The 15094-nt window shown below is 44.7% G+C and overlaps 2 protein-coding genes across 15 annotated transcripts in view; both read left to right on the top strand.

The window, feature by feature from the left end:
* Positions 1 to 9402, top strand: part of LOC106574832 (R3H domain-containing protein 1) — a 51206-nt gene extending 41804 nt beyond the window's left edge. For 9 of the 10 annotated variants that reach the window (XM_082963691.1, XM_082963688.1, XM_082963689.1 and 6 more), the window contains 5 exons: positions 1429 to 1532; positions 1755 to 1921; positions 2564 to 2824; positions 4067 to 4157; positions 7347 to 9402. In XM_082963691.1, the coding sequence (XP_082819817.1) occupies positions 1429 to 1532; positions 1755 to 1921; positions 2564 to 2824; positions 4067 to 4157; positions 7347 to 7780 (1057 nt within the window). In that variant the 3' untranslated portion in view covers positions 7781 to 9402. The remainder of the gene's footprint in view (positions 1 to 1428; positions 1533 to 1754; positions 1922 to 2563; positions 2825 to 4066; positions 4158 to 7346) is intronic. The other variant, XM_082963693.1, reaches the window with a different exon arrangement.
* A 910-nt stretch (positions 9403 to 10312) lies between these two features.
* On the top strand, positions 10313 to 14774 carry LOC106574852 (uncharacterized). Of its 5 annotated transcripts, none has more exons than XM_014150967.3 (5): positions 10313 to 10566; positions 12193 to 12367; positions 12777 to 12969; positions 13064 to 13155; positions 13286 to 14774. In XM_014150967.3, the coding sequence occupies exons 3-5, from the start codon at positions 12780 to 12782 to the stop codon at positions 14474 to 14476; spliced, it is 1473 nt and encodes a 490-aa protein (XP_014006442.1). In that variant the 5' UTR covers positions 10313 to 10566; positions 12193 to 12367; positions 12777 to 12779; the 3' UTR covers positions 14477 to 14774. The 5 variants fall into 5 exon arrangements, with proteins under 5 accessions (XP_014006442.1, XP_014006444.1, XP_014006435.1 ...); XM_014150960.3 differs by lacking the exon at positions 10313 to 10566 and adding an exon at positions 10603 to 11998; XM_014150961.3 differs by lacking the exon at positions 10313 to 10566 and adding an exon at positions 10603 to 12090.
* The last annotated feature ends 320 nt before the right edge of the window (positions 14775 to 15094 follow it).

The following is a 15094-nucleotide window of genomic DNA, read 5'->3' as shown; positions in this document are numbered from 1 at the left end:
ACCCACGTCGTCCGATTTCAAAAAGGTTTTACAGGAAAAGCAAATCATTAGATTATGTTAGATGAGTCCATCGTAAAAAGCAGCAACATAGCCATTTTCCGACCAACCACTTGCATCACATATAACCAAAAAACAGCTAAATGCAGCACTAACCTTTTACAAACTTCATCAGATGACACACCTAAGACATCATGTTACACAATGCATGCATTCTTTTGTTCAATAAAGGTCATATTTATATATAAAAACAGCATTTTACATCGGCGTCTGACGTTGACTAACGAATTTCCCCTCAAATGCGTCCCGGGAAACAATGCTACAATTCCCTAAATTACTATCCTATAACGATTTTTTAAATTTATATTGTCAATCTAACATTTATAGATGAATATCTCTTGAGAACACCTGTCATACCAGATTTTAAATTAACTTTACTGGGTAATCACACTTTGCGATAAAAGGAGATGCGATACTCAGAAAATTAGCTAATATACAGAGCTCGGCGCCATCTTGGAACAATCGCATGTCACATCTCATCTTGTATAATATTGTCAATAATCGCCTACCTTTAGTTGTCTTCATCAGAAAGAATCCCAGGTCCACAACAGATGTATTTTCGGTCGAAAAAGTCCATACTTCACGTTCCATTAGCCTGCTGTTGGTAGCGCGTCCTTGGGCTCTCTCCAAATTCTCCGATGTGCGCAGGGCTGAAGTTTCGGATAAAATGATTCTCCCGCCTGTAGGTTCGTTCAAACATGTCAAACGTTGTAAAACATTAATCTTCAGGGCCTGTAACACCAAGAGAGCCAATACGATTCGAGGGGGATGATTTAATTGTCTTTCAAACCGTTTCCAAAGGTGGGGGTAGACATGGCCGCCGGCGTCATAATGGTGATGGCCCATCCCCTGTGACCAATTTCCAATGAGTCTCATTCACTGAGTTTCGACTGTATAAGGCTCAAACCACTGTGAAAAGACTGGCGACATCTAGTGGAAGCAATAGGAAGTGCTCACTGAACCATGGTTAACGGTGTGATTTATAGGGAAAGATGAGAAGTCGAGTCCACAATTCTGAATTCCACTTCCTGTTTCAATCGGTCTCGGGGTTTTGACTGCCATTTGAGTTCTGTTATACTCAGACACCATTCAAACAGTTTTAGAAACTTTAGGGTGTTTTCTATCCATATATAATAAGTATATGCATGTCCTAGCTTCTGAGTTTGATTAGTAGGCCGTTGAAAATGGGAACGATTTTTTTTCAAAATGCGCTGTGGCGCCCCCTATCCTAGGGTATCCTCAAGAGGTTTCTTTAAGGGACACTTTGACAGCAAATATAAAGTGTCTGGCTGCTGGTGCTATCAATGTCTTTTAATTGATTCCTCATAGAGCTCCATAAATATATTGACTAGGCCAAGTGTGTGTCCACAGTTCATCGATGGGTTTCTTACCACCTCCTGGGGCAGAGCAGATGCAGTTTCCCCGGGCTTCGTCTCCGTGTGGAACCCAGCAGCTACCAGGACAGCAGTGTGCAGGTAACATTACCCCTCCTCTCAGCAACACCAAGGTCGTGGGTTCAATTCCCCCCGGGATCACAGACATACTGAAATAGATACTGTTCGCTTTGAAAGACCCTTAAGTATGAGATTTGATACCATTAAAATGGTTTTCCTGCCTTGTGTGTCCATCCGAGGATGGAAAACATCCTTTGACAATGAAGCTGTGATTTTGACGTCGTTGTAACTGTGTGTCTGTAGGTGTGCTCCCCGGTCCTCACAGTGGTGGTATGGTGATGATGCAGCTGACCCTGCCCCCTAACCACCAGCCCAGAGCCCATTCCCCTCCACAGTGGAAACACAACAGATACTACAGTCTGGATCACACACGCAGCCAGAGGTCCTCAGAACAACTAGACCACTCACAGGTAACTACTCAGAACAACTAGACCACTCACAGGTAACTAACTACTCAGAACAACTAGACCACTCACAGGTAACTAACTACTCAGAACAACTAGACCACTCACAGGTAACTAACTACTCAGAACAACTAGACCACTCACAGGTAACTAACTACTCAGAACAACTAGACCACTCACAGGTAACTAACTACTCAGAACAACTAGACCACTCACAGGTAACTAACTACTCAGAACAACTCACAGGTAACTACTCAGCTGCTGATAATTAGACATAACCATTCAGGAGTCTTTGTAATATTCTGCATGCTGGAGAGAGGGCAGGATCAGCCTGAGAGAGGGCAGGATCAGCCTGAGAGAGGGCAGGATCAGCCTGAGAGAGGGCAGGATCAGCCTGAGAGAGGGCAGGATCAGCCTGAGAGAGGGCAGGATCAGCCTGAGAGAGGGCAGGATCAGCCTGAGAGAGGGCAGGATGACTGATCTACACATCTTGCATCCCAAATAACTGCTCATTGTGTTATCAAGATAAGCGACTCCGAGCAGCGCATCTTGCTCAGGCCCGTCTCTTTGAACTAAGGATACACTTTCCCTCTGATCGACTATATTAAAGGGTTTCTGTGTCCCCTCCTTTCTGCCTCTGTCCTATAGAACAGTCCCCAGCTGGGTGGCCCCAGCACGCCTCCGGCACAGCCCCAAGCCCCAACCCATCAACTCACCTCCATAAAGAACCTCCGCTCGGCCGGCCTCACCCCCATCCCCATAATGACCCAGTTCCCCAGACCCTTCGGCCCAGGGCAGGCAGTGGACGGCAGATACCCATTACTGGGTCAACCCCTCCAGTACAACCCTGCCATCAGGCCTCCGCTGATCCACGGCACACACCACATGGTCCCCAACCACCACCACCACGTGAGTCCTCAGAACACACACCACATGGTCCCCAACCACCACCACCACGTGAGTCCTCAGAACACACACCACATGGTCCCCAACCACCACCACCACGTCAGTCCTCAGAACACACACCACATGGTCCCCAACCACCACCACCACGTCAGTCCTCAGAACACACACCACATGGTCCCCAACCACCACCACCACGTGAGGCCTCAGAACACACACCACATGGTCCCCAACCACCACCACCACGTGAGTCCTCAGAACACACACCACATGGTCCCCAACCACCACCACCACGTGAGTCCTCAGAACACACACCACATGGTCCCCAACCACCACCACCACGTGAGTCCCAGAACACACACCACATGGTCCCCAACCACCACCACGTGAGTCCTCAGAACACACACCACATGGTCCCCAACCACCACCACGTGAGTCCTCAGAACACACACCACATGGTCCCCAACCACCACCACCACGTCAGTCCTCAGAACACACACCACATGGTCCCCAACCACCACCACCACGTGAGTCCTCAGAACACACACCACATGGTCCCCAACCACCACCACCACGTCAGGCCTCAGAACACACACCACATGGTCCCCAACCACCACCACGTGAGTCCTCAGAACACACACCACATGGTCCCCAACCACCACCACCACGTGAGTCCTCAGAACACACACCACATGGTCCCCAACCACCACCACCACGTCAGGCCTCAGAACACACACCACATGGTCCCCAACCACCACCACGTCAGTCCTCAGAACACACACCACATGGTCCCCAACCACCACCACCACGTGAGTCCTCAGAACACACACCACATGGTCCCCAACCACCACCACCACGTGAGTCCTCAGAACACACACCACATGGTCCCCAACCACCACCACCACGTGAGTCCTCAGAACACACACCACATGGTCCCCAACCACCACCACCACGTGAGTCCTCAGAACACACACCACATGGTCCCCAACCACCACCACCACGTGAGTCCTCAGAACACACACCACATGGTCCCCAACCACCACCACCACGTCAGTCCTCAGAACACACACCACATGGTCCCCCCCCCCCACGTCAGTCCTCAGAACACACACACACACGTGACAAAGGAGGTTGTTTCATACGACAAAATGAACCAAATCTGTGAAATGAAAATGTAAGATTAAAAGATGAAAAAAGTAGACAATAGAATCTCAGACCAGTCAACATGTCTGTCTCCTTTTCCCTCAGGGCCCAATGGGAATCCGGCATCATGGGGGTCGAGGGAAGAGACCACCGCCTAGGAAGTCATTATCATCAGATCTTAGTGTAGGTGACCCAGGTAATAGAGAGGAGAGACCATGACTCAGGTAATGGAGAGGGGAGACCATGACTCAGGTAATGGAGAGGGGAGACCATGACCCAGGTAATGGAGAGGGGAGACCATGACCCAGGTAATGGAGAGGGGAGACCATGACCCAGGTAATGGAGAGGGGAGACCATGACCCAGGTAATGGAGAGGGGAGACCATGACCCAGGTAATGGAGAGGGGAGACCATGACCCAGGTAATGGAGAGGGGAGACCATGACCCAGGTAATGGAGAGGAGAGACCATGACCCAGGTAATGGAGAGGAGAGACCATGACCCAGGTAATGGAGAGGGGAGACCATGACCCAGGTAATGGAGAGGGGAGACCATGACCCAGGTAATGGAGAGGGGAGAGAGCCTACCTGTTCATGGTGGGTTGATCAATAGGACTGTGATGTTCCCAGATGGAAGAGGACTCCCGTGGTATTTACATATTGGCATGTATCCATTCAGGTGTATTTTGTGGCTTTTGCTGAATGTGTTCTAATGGTCTAAAGTTGCGCTGTTGCTACTGCCTGTAAACACACAGTCCAGTTCATAGTGAATGATGGCAGGTCCTACTGCCTGTAAACACACAGTCCAGTTCATAGTGAATGATGGCAGGCCCTACTGCCTGTAAACACACAGTCTAGTTCAAAGTGAATGATGACAGGTCCTACTGCCTGTAAACACACAGTCCTGTTCAAAGTGAATGATGGCAGGTCCTACTGCCTGTAAACACACAGTCCTGTTCAAAGTGAATGATGGCAGGCCCATGTGGCAAATGGCTTATTTGCATATATGCCTACTGTAGCTTTGATTGGCTCTGGCGCACCAGTCTGTGTAGAGTCTGGTTCTGGACAAGACATACACGTTCTTATTGGGGTTTATTTACTGCCGTGTCTATTAATTGTCCAAACGCACGGCCACTTTCCCACTATATGTTGTTATAGATTTTTAACAAATGCCTTACTCAATGTCAGTTCCCAAACATTCTATTAAGTATGAAAATGTGAAAATAACCATATCTAAGTGCTCGTCAGAGAATGTAAAGAAATGTTTTTTATGAAAGTGCCATTCTCCCTGTGTGATCAGATTTTTATAAGATTTCATGTTGCTAAAACGCTGTCAGTTCCACATCAAACGACTAAAACCGGATATTAGGCACATAGATCATATAATGGACCTATATATTTTTAAATAATATCGTCTTTGAGAACTAATAATAACCTAAATAAAAGCTAGACGAGGAGAATTTTTTATAAAATGGTTCATTTTATTTGTCACTCAGATAGCATAAGCCTTGGCAAAATGTGTAGAATTTCAGGAAATTAGCTTTTAAACAACATTTTGTCACTCTGGCCAATAGGACAGCCTCAAATGTAAGTTGGTGACCGCACCATTGGCCAAGCCCATAGCCACACCCACCACCTAAGCCCCGTTTTGATCCATAAAAAGCCTGTATATGTGATTATGTAACCCTGTTCAGTTTATTTATTTTGGAGCATAAATAATAATGGTCTGAATGGATTCCTGTGGATCATCACACTTGAGTCTTAGAACAATATTTTTTCTAATACAATATTTATAAACAACCTAGTTAAAAAACAATATATACAGTACCTGTCAAAAGATTTGGACACACCTACTCATTCAAGGGTTTTTCTTTATTTTTACAATTTTCTACATTGTAGAATAATAGTGAAGACATCAACTGAAATAACACATCAAATCATGTCATAACTAAAAACATGTTAAACAAATCAAAATAGATTTTAGATTCTTCTAAGTAGCCACCCTTTGCCTTGATGACAGCTTTGCACACTCTTGGCATTCTCTCAACCAGCTAGTTGAGCTGTTCCCACATATGCTGAGCACTTGTTGGCTGCTTTTCCTTCCCTCTGCAGTCCAACTCATCCCAAACCATCTCAATTGGGTTGATGTCAGGTGATTGTGGAGGCCTCATCACTCTTCTTCTTGGTCAAATAGGCCTTATACAGCCTGGAGGTGTGTTGGACCATTGTCCTGTTGAAAACAAATGAAAGTCCCACTAAGTGAAAACCAGATGGGATTGCATATCGCTGCAGAATGCTGGTTAAGTGTGCCTTGAATTCTAAATAAATCACAGACAGTGTCACTAGCAAAGCACCTTCACACTACCTTCTTCATGGTGGGAACCACACATGCGGTGATCATCCGTTCACCTACTCTACGTCTCAAAGACCAAAAATCTCACATTTGGATTTCCACCCGTCTAATGTTCATAGCTCATGTTTCTTGGCCCAAGCAAGTATTTTCTTGATTGACTGACCTTCATGTCTTAAAGTAATGATGGACTGTCGTTTCTCTTTGCTTATTTGAGCTGTTCTTGCCATAATATGAACTTGGTATTTTACCAAATAGGGCTATGTTCTGTATACCACCCCTACCTTGTCACAACACAACTGATTGGCTCAAACGCATTAAGAAGGAAATAAATTCCACAAATAAACTTTTAACAAGGCACACCTGTTAATTGAAATGCATTCCACCTCATGAACCTGGTTGAGAGAATGCCCAGAGTGTGCAAAGCTGTCATCAAGGCAAAGGGTGGCTACTTTGAAGCATCTCGAATATAACATGTATTTTGATTTGTTTAACACTTTTTTTGGTTACTACATGATTCCATATGCGTTTCATAGTGTTGATGTCTTCACTGTTATTCTACAATGTAGAAAATAGTAAAAATAAAGAAAAACCCTTGAATGAGTAGGTGTGTTAGATTTTGACTGGTTCTCTATGTGTGTATATATATATATTCTCATTAAAAACCACTTGCTGTGCACTGAAGGACCATACGGGAATGTATTTGTTCATGTAAGAAGAATTTAAAGACTAGGTAGAATTCACACCTGGCTAAATAAATAAACTGGTGTACCTAGGTGTTAGGAATATAAGGATTCTCTCACATACTGGATTGGATTCCACTCAGCAAGATTTTATTTTAGAAGGAAAAATGATCCTTATTGAAATGACTCTAGTAGTGTTTATTGGTCCACAATTACTCCCCCAACAGCTAAACCTAATGTCATCCCTGTTGCCACTAGAGATGATCAGCTTCCGTTGGTCTCCGTGCAGTAAGTGGTAAAAGATCGTGTTGTCAATAACTGACCTGGTGAATCAATCAATTCTCTCTCCGTGCAGTGAACGGTGGAGTCCTGGAGGTGCTGGAGCTACCAGAGGGCATCAGTCGTACGGAGGCAGACTCTCTCCTGGGGGAGCTGTACAGAGGAGGGGCCATGATCAAGTGGTTGTCTGAGACCCAACAGCACCAACACCAGAACCAGTCTGGTGAAACCCTGCTGAAGCACTGTGGGGCTGGGGGGGACAGTAACAACGGTGACACAAACACTGACACTACTTCCTGTTCCAAACCCCCCAGTAGTAACCATAATGACCTGGCGTCCACTTACACCATCCTGGCTGTGTTTCCCTCCAGGTACGCAGCTCAGAACGCCTTGCTCAGACACAGTGGCCCTGCCGGCCCTGGGCCCCTCCTTACCACCACGTACAAACTCAGAACTAGCAAGAGACACTCTGATGAGTTTCACAACCTGGAGAGGACCAGCTCTCAATAGCAGGTTGGGATGCTCTAGCCAGCCAACCTGGAGAGGACCACCTCTCAATAGCAGGGTGAGGTGATATGTTACGAGGGCTCCTGAGAGATTGTTCTAGGGGCTCCCACGGGGTGCTATGAGGGGCTGCCCGTCATGGGCCCTCGCCATGGCCCCTCCACCCCACCACCACCTCCTCCACTGCTGCCATCGGCCAACCAACCAGACACCCCTCTTCTGCAAGCATCACTCACTAGTCTCCACTTCCCACCGGACTGACAGACAGACTGATGGAGTATCACTTGGTTGGCATTATCTAACAGCTTTTTCACTTGTTGTAGAGGCTTTCTGGGAATGTGTTAATGCCTTTGGAATGTTCTCTACTTTGTGAGATGAAAATGTGTAAAAAGGATCTGACAACACACCAATGTTGAAACACAAAGACACAGACAGAAAAACAAGAATAAAGTTCCAAAAGTGTGATATTATTTTATTTGCAGACAGAACATGGTAAAGGAGCAACATGTTTTATTTAGTTTTATGTTTGTTAAAAGCTGCAGTCAGAACACCCAAAGCAGGGTTGTACTCATTCATTACAAGAGGATAAAATACCAAGTGTCTCTCATTGGACAAGAGTGTCTCTTTGGGCCGGATTCTGATTTGAGATCTGCGATGGATAACTCCAGATTTCAGTTTAAAATGTCCCATTGACGTAAAAGCTTGATTTACACGAAAGCCTGAGTTGTGCCGGTGTATAATATGAAGTTAGGATTCGGCCCGTAGAGTCACTCCTGTTAGTCAGTTGGTGTGCTACTACAACAGCAGATTAGGGTCTTCTAGAACAAGGATGTGTTCCAAATGGCACCCCATTTCCCTATACAGTGCACTACTTAGGTCCCATAGGGCTATGGTTTTATGAGCCCTATGGGACCTGGTCTAAAGTAGTGGACTATCTAGAGAATAGGGTTCCATTTGGGACTTAGCCCAACAGAATGTTTTTTTTTTTTGTGCCTTCTAACTGGACTCTGGTGCCACTATCCATCCCTCTCCCAAACACCCCTAAAGACAAGATACCCCATCCAATTCCATTTGTATAAACTCTGGCCCACCAATTTCATTCACAATAAATCATCACTGATATGGTAGCTAAATTATTCTGACTTTTCTACTTTGTAAATGGTATCTTTGCACTGGCACAAGGGAGAAATGTTTGTTTTGGTAGTGGTTTATCGTTTTTAAGTTAAGATGAGAAGAACCTTGGTGCATCTCATTGATGGTTTATTCTATTTGAGCTATTTTAAAATGAATGGCCTTCTCACCAACCTCCAACCCTCTCTGTTCAGTCCACCCATTCCCTGGTTCCGTATCAAATGGCACCCTATTCCCTATGGGCCCTGGTCAAAAGTAGTGCACTATATAGGGTGGCCAGGCCAAATTCCTTTCATGTTTAGTTCGTTTTACCATTTGTATCCTATCAGAAGGGTCACTGGAAAAGTATGCATTATTCACAACACACCCCCAACCCCATCATACCCAAACATTTCTATTTAAGATGGTTGTTGATGGTGGATTCAGGAGAGATGTACAGTCTGCTGGTGCAAGATGTTTTCATTTCTGTTTGAAACCAATAAATGTTTACACCAAAACGATGTGCTTTGTCATTTCAACAACACTCCTGTCGTTTGACAAAATATGAGATTCTTTCTGCTTGCTTCATTACCACCAAGGGCATACAGGTAACTGCCAACATAGTGTCTTCATAGGGTGGTGGGCCACCATGAATCAGAACAGCTTCAATGCACCTTGGCATAGATTATACAAGTGTCAAACTCTTGTCGGAGGGATGCGACGCCATTCATCCACGACAATTTCCATCATTTGGTGTTTTGTTGATGGTGGAAAATGCTGTTTCATTCACTTCTCCAGAATCTCCCATAAGTATTCAATTTTGTTGATATCTGGTGACAGACGGCCATGGCATATGGTTTAGATCGTTTTTCATGCTCATCAAACCATTCCGTGACCACTTACTTGTGCATGGGGACATTGTCATCCTATGGAGGCATAGCCATGGTTACCAAGATAATGACCTACCCAGCATTTTTATACACGTTAGCATGATGGGATGTTAAATGAACCACACATGTGTGGAAGCACCAGCTTTCAATATACTTTGTATCCCTCATTTACTCTAAAGTGTTTTCATTATAATTGGCAGTTACCAGTATAGTTTATCATATTAGCTACAGTAATTGTGTTCTTGTATAAACATTGAATTTAACGTGGTTTGTTCTCTATAGTATATCATCATCCAACGTAAAATATAAAAGCCCCAGAGAAATGCTACCTTCAATATTGTGGTTGTCATCCTACAAGGAGAATCTGTGATATATTTTTGTTTATTGTGCCGATAGTATGAACCGAATTTCAAGGTTGGAGCGACAGTGCCCACTGGTGGACTTATTATTGCATTTTCACTACCAATGGAGAAGACCAGAGGCTCAACTCGGCGGAAAATCTGTCTTCCTCCGGTAGGTGGCGTAAAAACATCTTGCACCAGCAGACTGTACATCTCTCCTGAATCCACCATCAACAACCATCTTAAATAGAAATGTTTGGGTATGATGGGGTTGGGGGTGTGTTGTGAATAATGCACACTTTTCCAGTAGACAGTACTTGCTACAAAGTTACAGAAAGCTAAACCAACAACTACACAAACTGATATTGGATACATTGTAAACGCAGGTCCAACGAGAAAAAAACGTAGCTAGCTAAGAGACATTTTTTGGAGCATCTGATGACCTAACGTTGTGAGTGATGAACATGAACTTCTCTGGTCGCTGTACTGTACTGTCAAATCCTCCCACATGTTTCTAGTATGACCAGCGGTTTTCAGTAACAAGTATTTGTTTATTTATTCAGTTGTCATATTGGCAGGTTTGATAGCTTCTAGCGTAGTGTTTTATATGCAATGCGACCTCCTCGTAATTAACAGTCAGTGTTCACGAGTGTCCTGACGAGAAGGAAAACTTGTATAACTATGTCAGGCAAAATCGGGCATTATCAGCTCATTGTTGTAGATGTATCTTAATGAATTGTTAGTCGTAGCTAGTTGGCTAGCTAGCATACAAGAGATGGTAAGTTGGCTAGTTGGCTAGCTAGCAAACAAGAGATGGTAAGTTGGCTAGTTGGCTAGCTAGCAAACAAGAGATGGTAAGTTGGCTAGCTAGCATACAAGAGATGGTTAGTTGGCTAGCTAGCATACAAGAGATGGTAAGTTGGCTAGTTGGCTAGCTAGCAAACAAGAGATGGTAAGTTGGCTAGTTGGCTAGCTAGCAAACAAGAGATGGTAAGTTGGCTAGCTAGCAAACAAGAGATGGTAACGGAACATAAGGACGACTGGGTCGCGTCTCTAGCAACTAAAATATGAGAAAGTATGAATTCGCTTATATAAATGAAAATATCAACGAAACAAATGTTATTTCTACGGGTAAATATGTGCTTAGTATTGTTTTCTTTGGCAACCGTGGTATAAGCGGGATAAACAGCTTAAACAAACGTTATTCTTGGTGCGGAGGTGGTGACTGTGTGTAGCCGTAGCTAGCTAGCAACAGGCAAGGGGTGATAATGTTTTCACTGAGCATGGCAACGGAACTTAAAGAACGAACGACTGGGTCGCGTCTCTAGCAACCAAAATATGACAAAGTATGAATTCGCTTCTACAAATGAAAATATCAACGCAAAATAAGTATTTCTACCGGCAAATGTGTGCTTTCATATTGTTTTATTTGGCAACTGTGATATAAGCGGGATAAACGCCTCTGTACATTATTTTTGAAAAATGAACTCCGCAAAGGGACCATTATTTCCAAGGTAACGTTAATGTACAGAACGGAGGCGTTTACGTATCCACCAATCCAAAGAAAGGATAGACGGGAGATAGTCAGCCCGCGGTGCCGCTTTGGGCGGAGAGACAGACCTGTATTGTCTTGTCATGCAGCGTTCAAAACAACTGGGAACTGGGACTTCAGTGTGTTTAAAACAAGATCACTGACCTCATCATTTGACCTCGTATTTTTCAGAGTTCCCAGTTGTTTTGAAATCGGCATCAGTATATCGATAATTATTGAGTAGACGCAGGTCTAGCATCCGCGTATCCACCTGAAATCCATGAAGCAGAAATGCTAAACTGACCTTAGATCAGGCACTCTACTACGATTCACATATTGAAACCGAAACAAGGTAAATGCGTTTGGTTTTCATATTGTCAATAGCAGTCGAAATAAACTACATCTCGCTCTGAGTTGAAATTAGTGTTGTTTAAACTGAAACGGGTAAGTTCTACTTCATGCATGATAGATCAAGTTTTCTGCTAAGTTATGGCATGATTTAGGGTGCGTTCGTAAATTCACTCTGGCTATCTACTCCGATTTCAGAGCAGTTTCGTCTGAGTGTGCCAGAGTGCAGAACAACGGAGGAATTTACGAATGCTCAACACAGGTTAAATATGACAGGTGTCAGTCAACGTCGGCCAAAAAATTTTGCCAGCAGCACAGTTACAGGCACCAATGCTCTAGATAAGGTGACAACAGCCTAACCAGCTCTGCTAAGGTGAGTAAAATGGTCAGAGTGAGGCTTTCCCTAATTCTTGTCTGGACGTAGCTAGCTAACTTTAGCTAGTTAGCTTGGGTGTTTGACTGCCATTGTGTGGTCAGAACGCTCGGATCAGCCCTACTCCTGACCAGAGCGTCCAGTGTGCGCTCTAAACGCACCAAGAGCGAAACGCTCTGAATTTACAACGCCCAGAGGCCACTCAGACACTCCAGGGTGAATTTACGAATACACCCTTAAAATCATTCAAGAGCAGTTTTTGGTTATTTGTTTTAACATCCACGGCATTATAAGAGATCAGTTCAAAGAGAATACAGTTTAAGAAGAGATACGTTTTACAATCTGAATTATTTGTATCTTTTTAGTCATAGATAGGCTAAACCTCCACATGACCATGGTTTATTTGCAGGTGATGAACCTCTCAGAGGAGAACAGAACAGTCGTGGTCTCTGGTGTACCAGACACACTGTCCAGCTGTCGCATGGCAGACAAACTGGTTATTCACTTCCAGAGCTCCAGAAGCCACGGAGGAGATGTAGAAAACATCAAGTACCCGACCAGCTTCAAGGGGGTGGCTTTTGTTACATTTGAAAACACCAGAGGTAACAGAAATACTGTAACAAAAGTTTTCTTAGCTGGGATGTAGTTTTGTTACATATATGCCTATAGGTCATAACAAAAAATGTATTCTAACAGATGCTGAGATGGTAACCAGGAAGAAACAGATCATGTGTGATAAGGAGTTCCCTCAAGACTACCCTATCACTGTATACAAATTCACCCAAGACGTGAGTACAGTCAAGCAATCAAATCAATCAACAGTAAATCAATACAGTAAATGTTTATTCCTGCATGGAAGGAACAGTAGCACACAGTACAGTACACATACTGACTGATCCTATGTTCATCATGCCATAGGTGTTGTTCTACGTGAACGCTAAAGTGGACCTGTCAATCTTCGGTGACGAGGAACAGCAGGAGTCTGTGATCCAAAGCTTGCAGCCTGCTCACAGATCAGTGAGGATCTGCCTTCTACCCAGCCAGGAGGGTAAAGCTTCAGTGGAGGGGCCCTTCTCTGCTGTCAGGGCCCTGAGAGAGGACCTGCTCCAGCGGGCCACTGCCAGCAGCAGCAGTCACCCAGAGGAGAAGCACAGGGCTCCATCGAGCTCTGGTTACTCCCTGACCTCAGTGGCAGCAGGGAATGGGGTATCCCAGGTCAGCAGCAGTCATGCCTTGGAAAAGCACAGAGCTCCATCTCCATCAAACCATGATCATTCCCTGAGCTCTGTGGTAGCAGAGAGTAGGTCTTCCAGGGTCAGATCTGCTGATGGTGCTGAGGTGGACTTCCGGGTCAGCGGTTACACCTGGGAGAAGAAGAACGGGGCAGCTCCATCAAGTGCTGATCATTCTCTGTCAAGCTCTGTGGCAGGAGGGAGTGAGGCTTCTACAATAAATCAATCCTTGGAAAAGCACCGCAGGGCAGCTCCATCAAGCTCTGATCATTCTCGGAGCTCCATGGCATCTGGGAGTGGGGAATCCAAGGTTGTCAGCAGCAGTCACACATTAGAGAAGTACATCGCTCCGTCAAGCCGTGATCAATCTCTGTCAAGCCCAGTGGCAGCAGGGACTTCCAAGGTCAGCTCAGGGGGTGATGTTGACGTGGAAGAGGAGTCCATGTGGGTGGACACAAACATATTTCTTTACATTCAGAGATTTTCTAAAGATCAATTTGACCAATGCTTTAGGAACCACGGTGTGTCGGCTGTGTTCGATGACAATGATGTGGCCGACCTGACTCTGATATCCCTGAGAGGAGGACGCAATAGCAAGGGTCTCTCTGAAGTCCAGCTGACCATGTCAGAGCTGACTGATTTGGTCGCTGTTTGGCAGTCAACCCTGAGAATCCACACTATAGACTATAGAAGGCAGGACGTGCTTGAGAGAAGGAGGCTGCTGCAAATCTGTGCCGAGGTAAACAACCTTTATGAAGACGTTCTGTACGTGCAGAAGGAGTTTAGTGTCCAGGTCATCGGTCCCTCTATGTCCAGTCATCTCTTTAGTGAGTGTGTGAAGGATAGAATGGATCAACTGGATAAAGAGAACTTGTAGTCAGAAGGTGAATCATTTTACCATTCTGCAATAGCAGCTATGCACGAAGAGCTTTTTGCGCGGTATATATTGATAGCACTGTGAGACGTTTTCAAGAGATTTCTGTGACAACTAAATAGTGTTGAGTTTGTGTTATTTGCTGTGCCTCAACAAGGATGCTGTTTTGTGTCAAGCTAGCCATGAAGGAATATCTAGATAATAGACTAAAAACGACATGTTAATGAGTCAACACTAGAGGGTACTGTTGTACTGAATATACACTATTTGTTCCATTAAATCAATTATTTCTGTGTCCTGACTGTCGATCCACCTGTGTATTTATTTGGGGCTGTAAGCCGCCACCTCAGCTGAGATCATGCATGGGACAAATAAACTATGTCACAAGGCCAATATCTCCTGTCCTAACCATGATTAACTAAGTACAGTACCAGTCAAAAGTTTGGACACACCTATTTTCTACATTGATGAATAATAGTGAAGACATCAAAACTATGAAATAACACATATGGTATCATGTAGTAACCAAAAAAATGTTAAACAAATGAAAATATATTTGAATTTCTTCAAAGTACCCACCCACCAGGTCGCTGTTGTAAATGAGAACTTGTTGTCAACTAG

Source organism: Salmo salar, chromosome 17, assembly GCF_965601325.2.
Source record: "Salmo salar chromosome 17, fSalSal1, whole genome shotgun sequence".
Lineage (NCBI taxonomy): Eukaryota > Metazoa > Chordata > Actinopteri > Salmoniformes > Salmonidae > Salmo > Salmo salar.
This window is presented reverse-complemented; position numbering and strand designations above follow the sequence as displayed.

Bases quoted from the DNA above. Each gene is read 5' to 3' on its own strand.
- LOC106574852 (XM_014150969.3), top strand. From the start codon at position 12,780: ATGAACCTCTCAGAGGAGAACAGAACAGTCGTGGTCTCTGGTGTACCA. The intron at 12,970-13,063 runs GTAACAGAAATA...GTATTCTAACAG, and splicing joins TACATTTGAAAACACCAGAG to ATGCTGAGATGGTAACCAGG. The intron at 13,156-13,285 runs GTGAGTACAGTC...ATCATGCCATAG, and splicing joins TATACAAATTCACCCAAGAC to GTGTTGTTCTACGTGAACGC.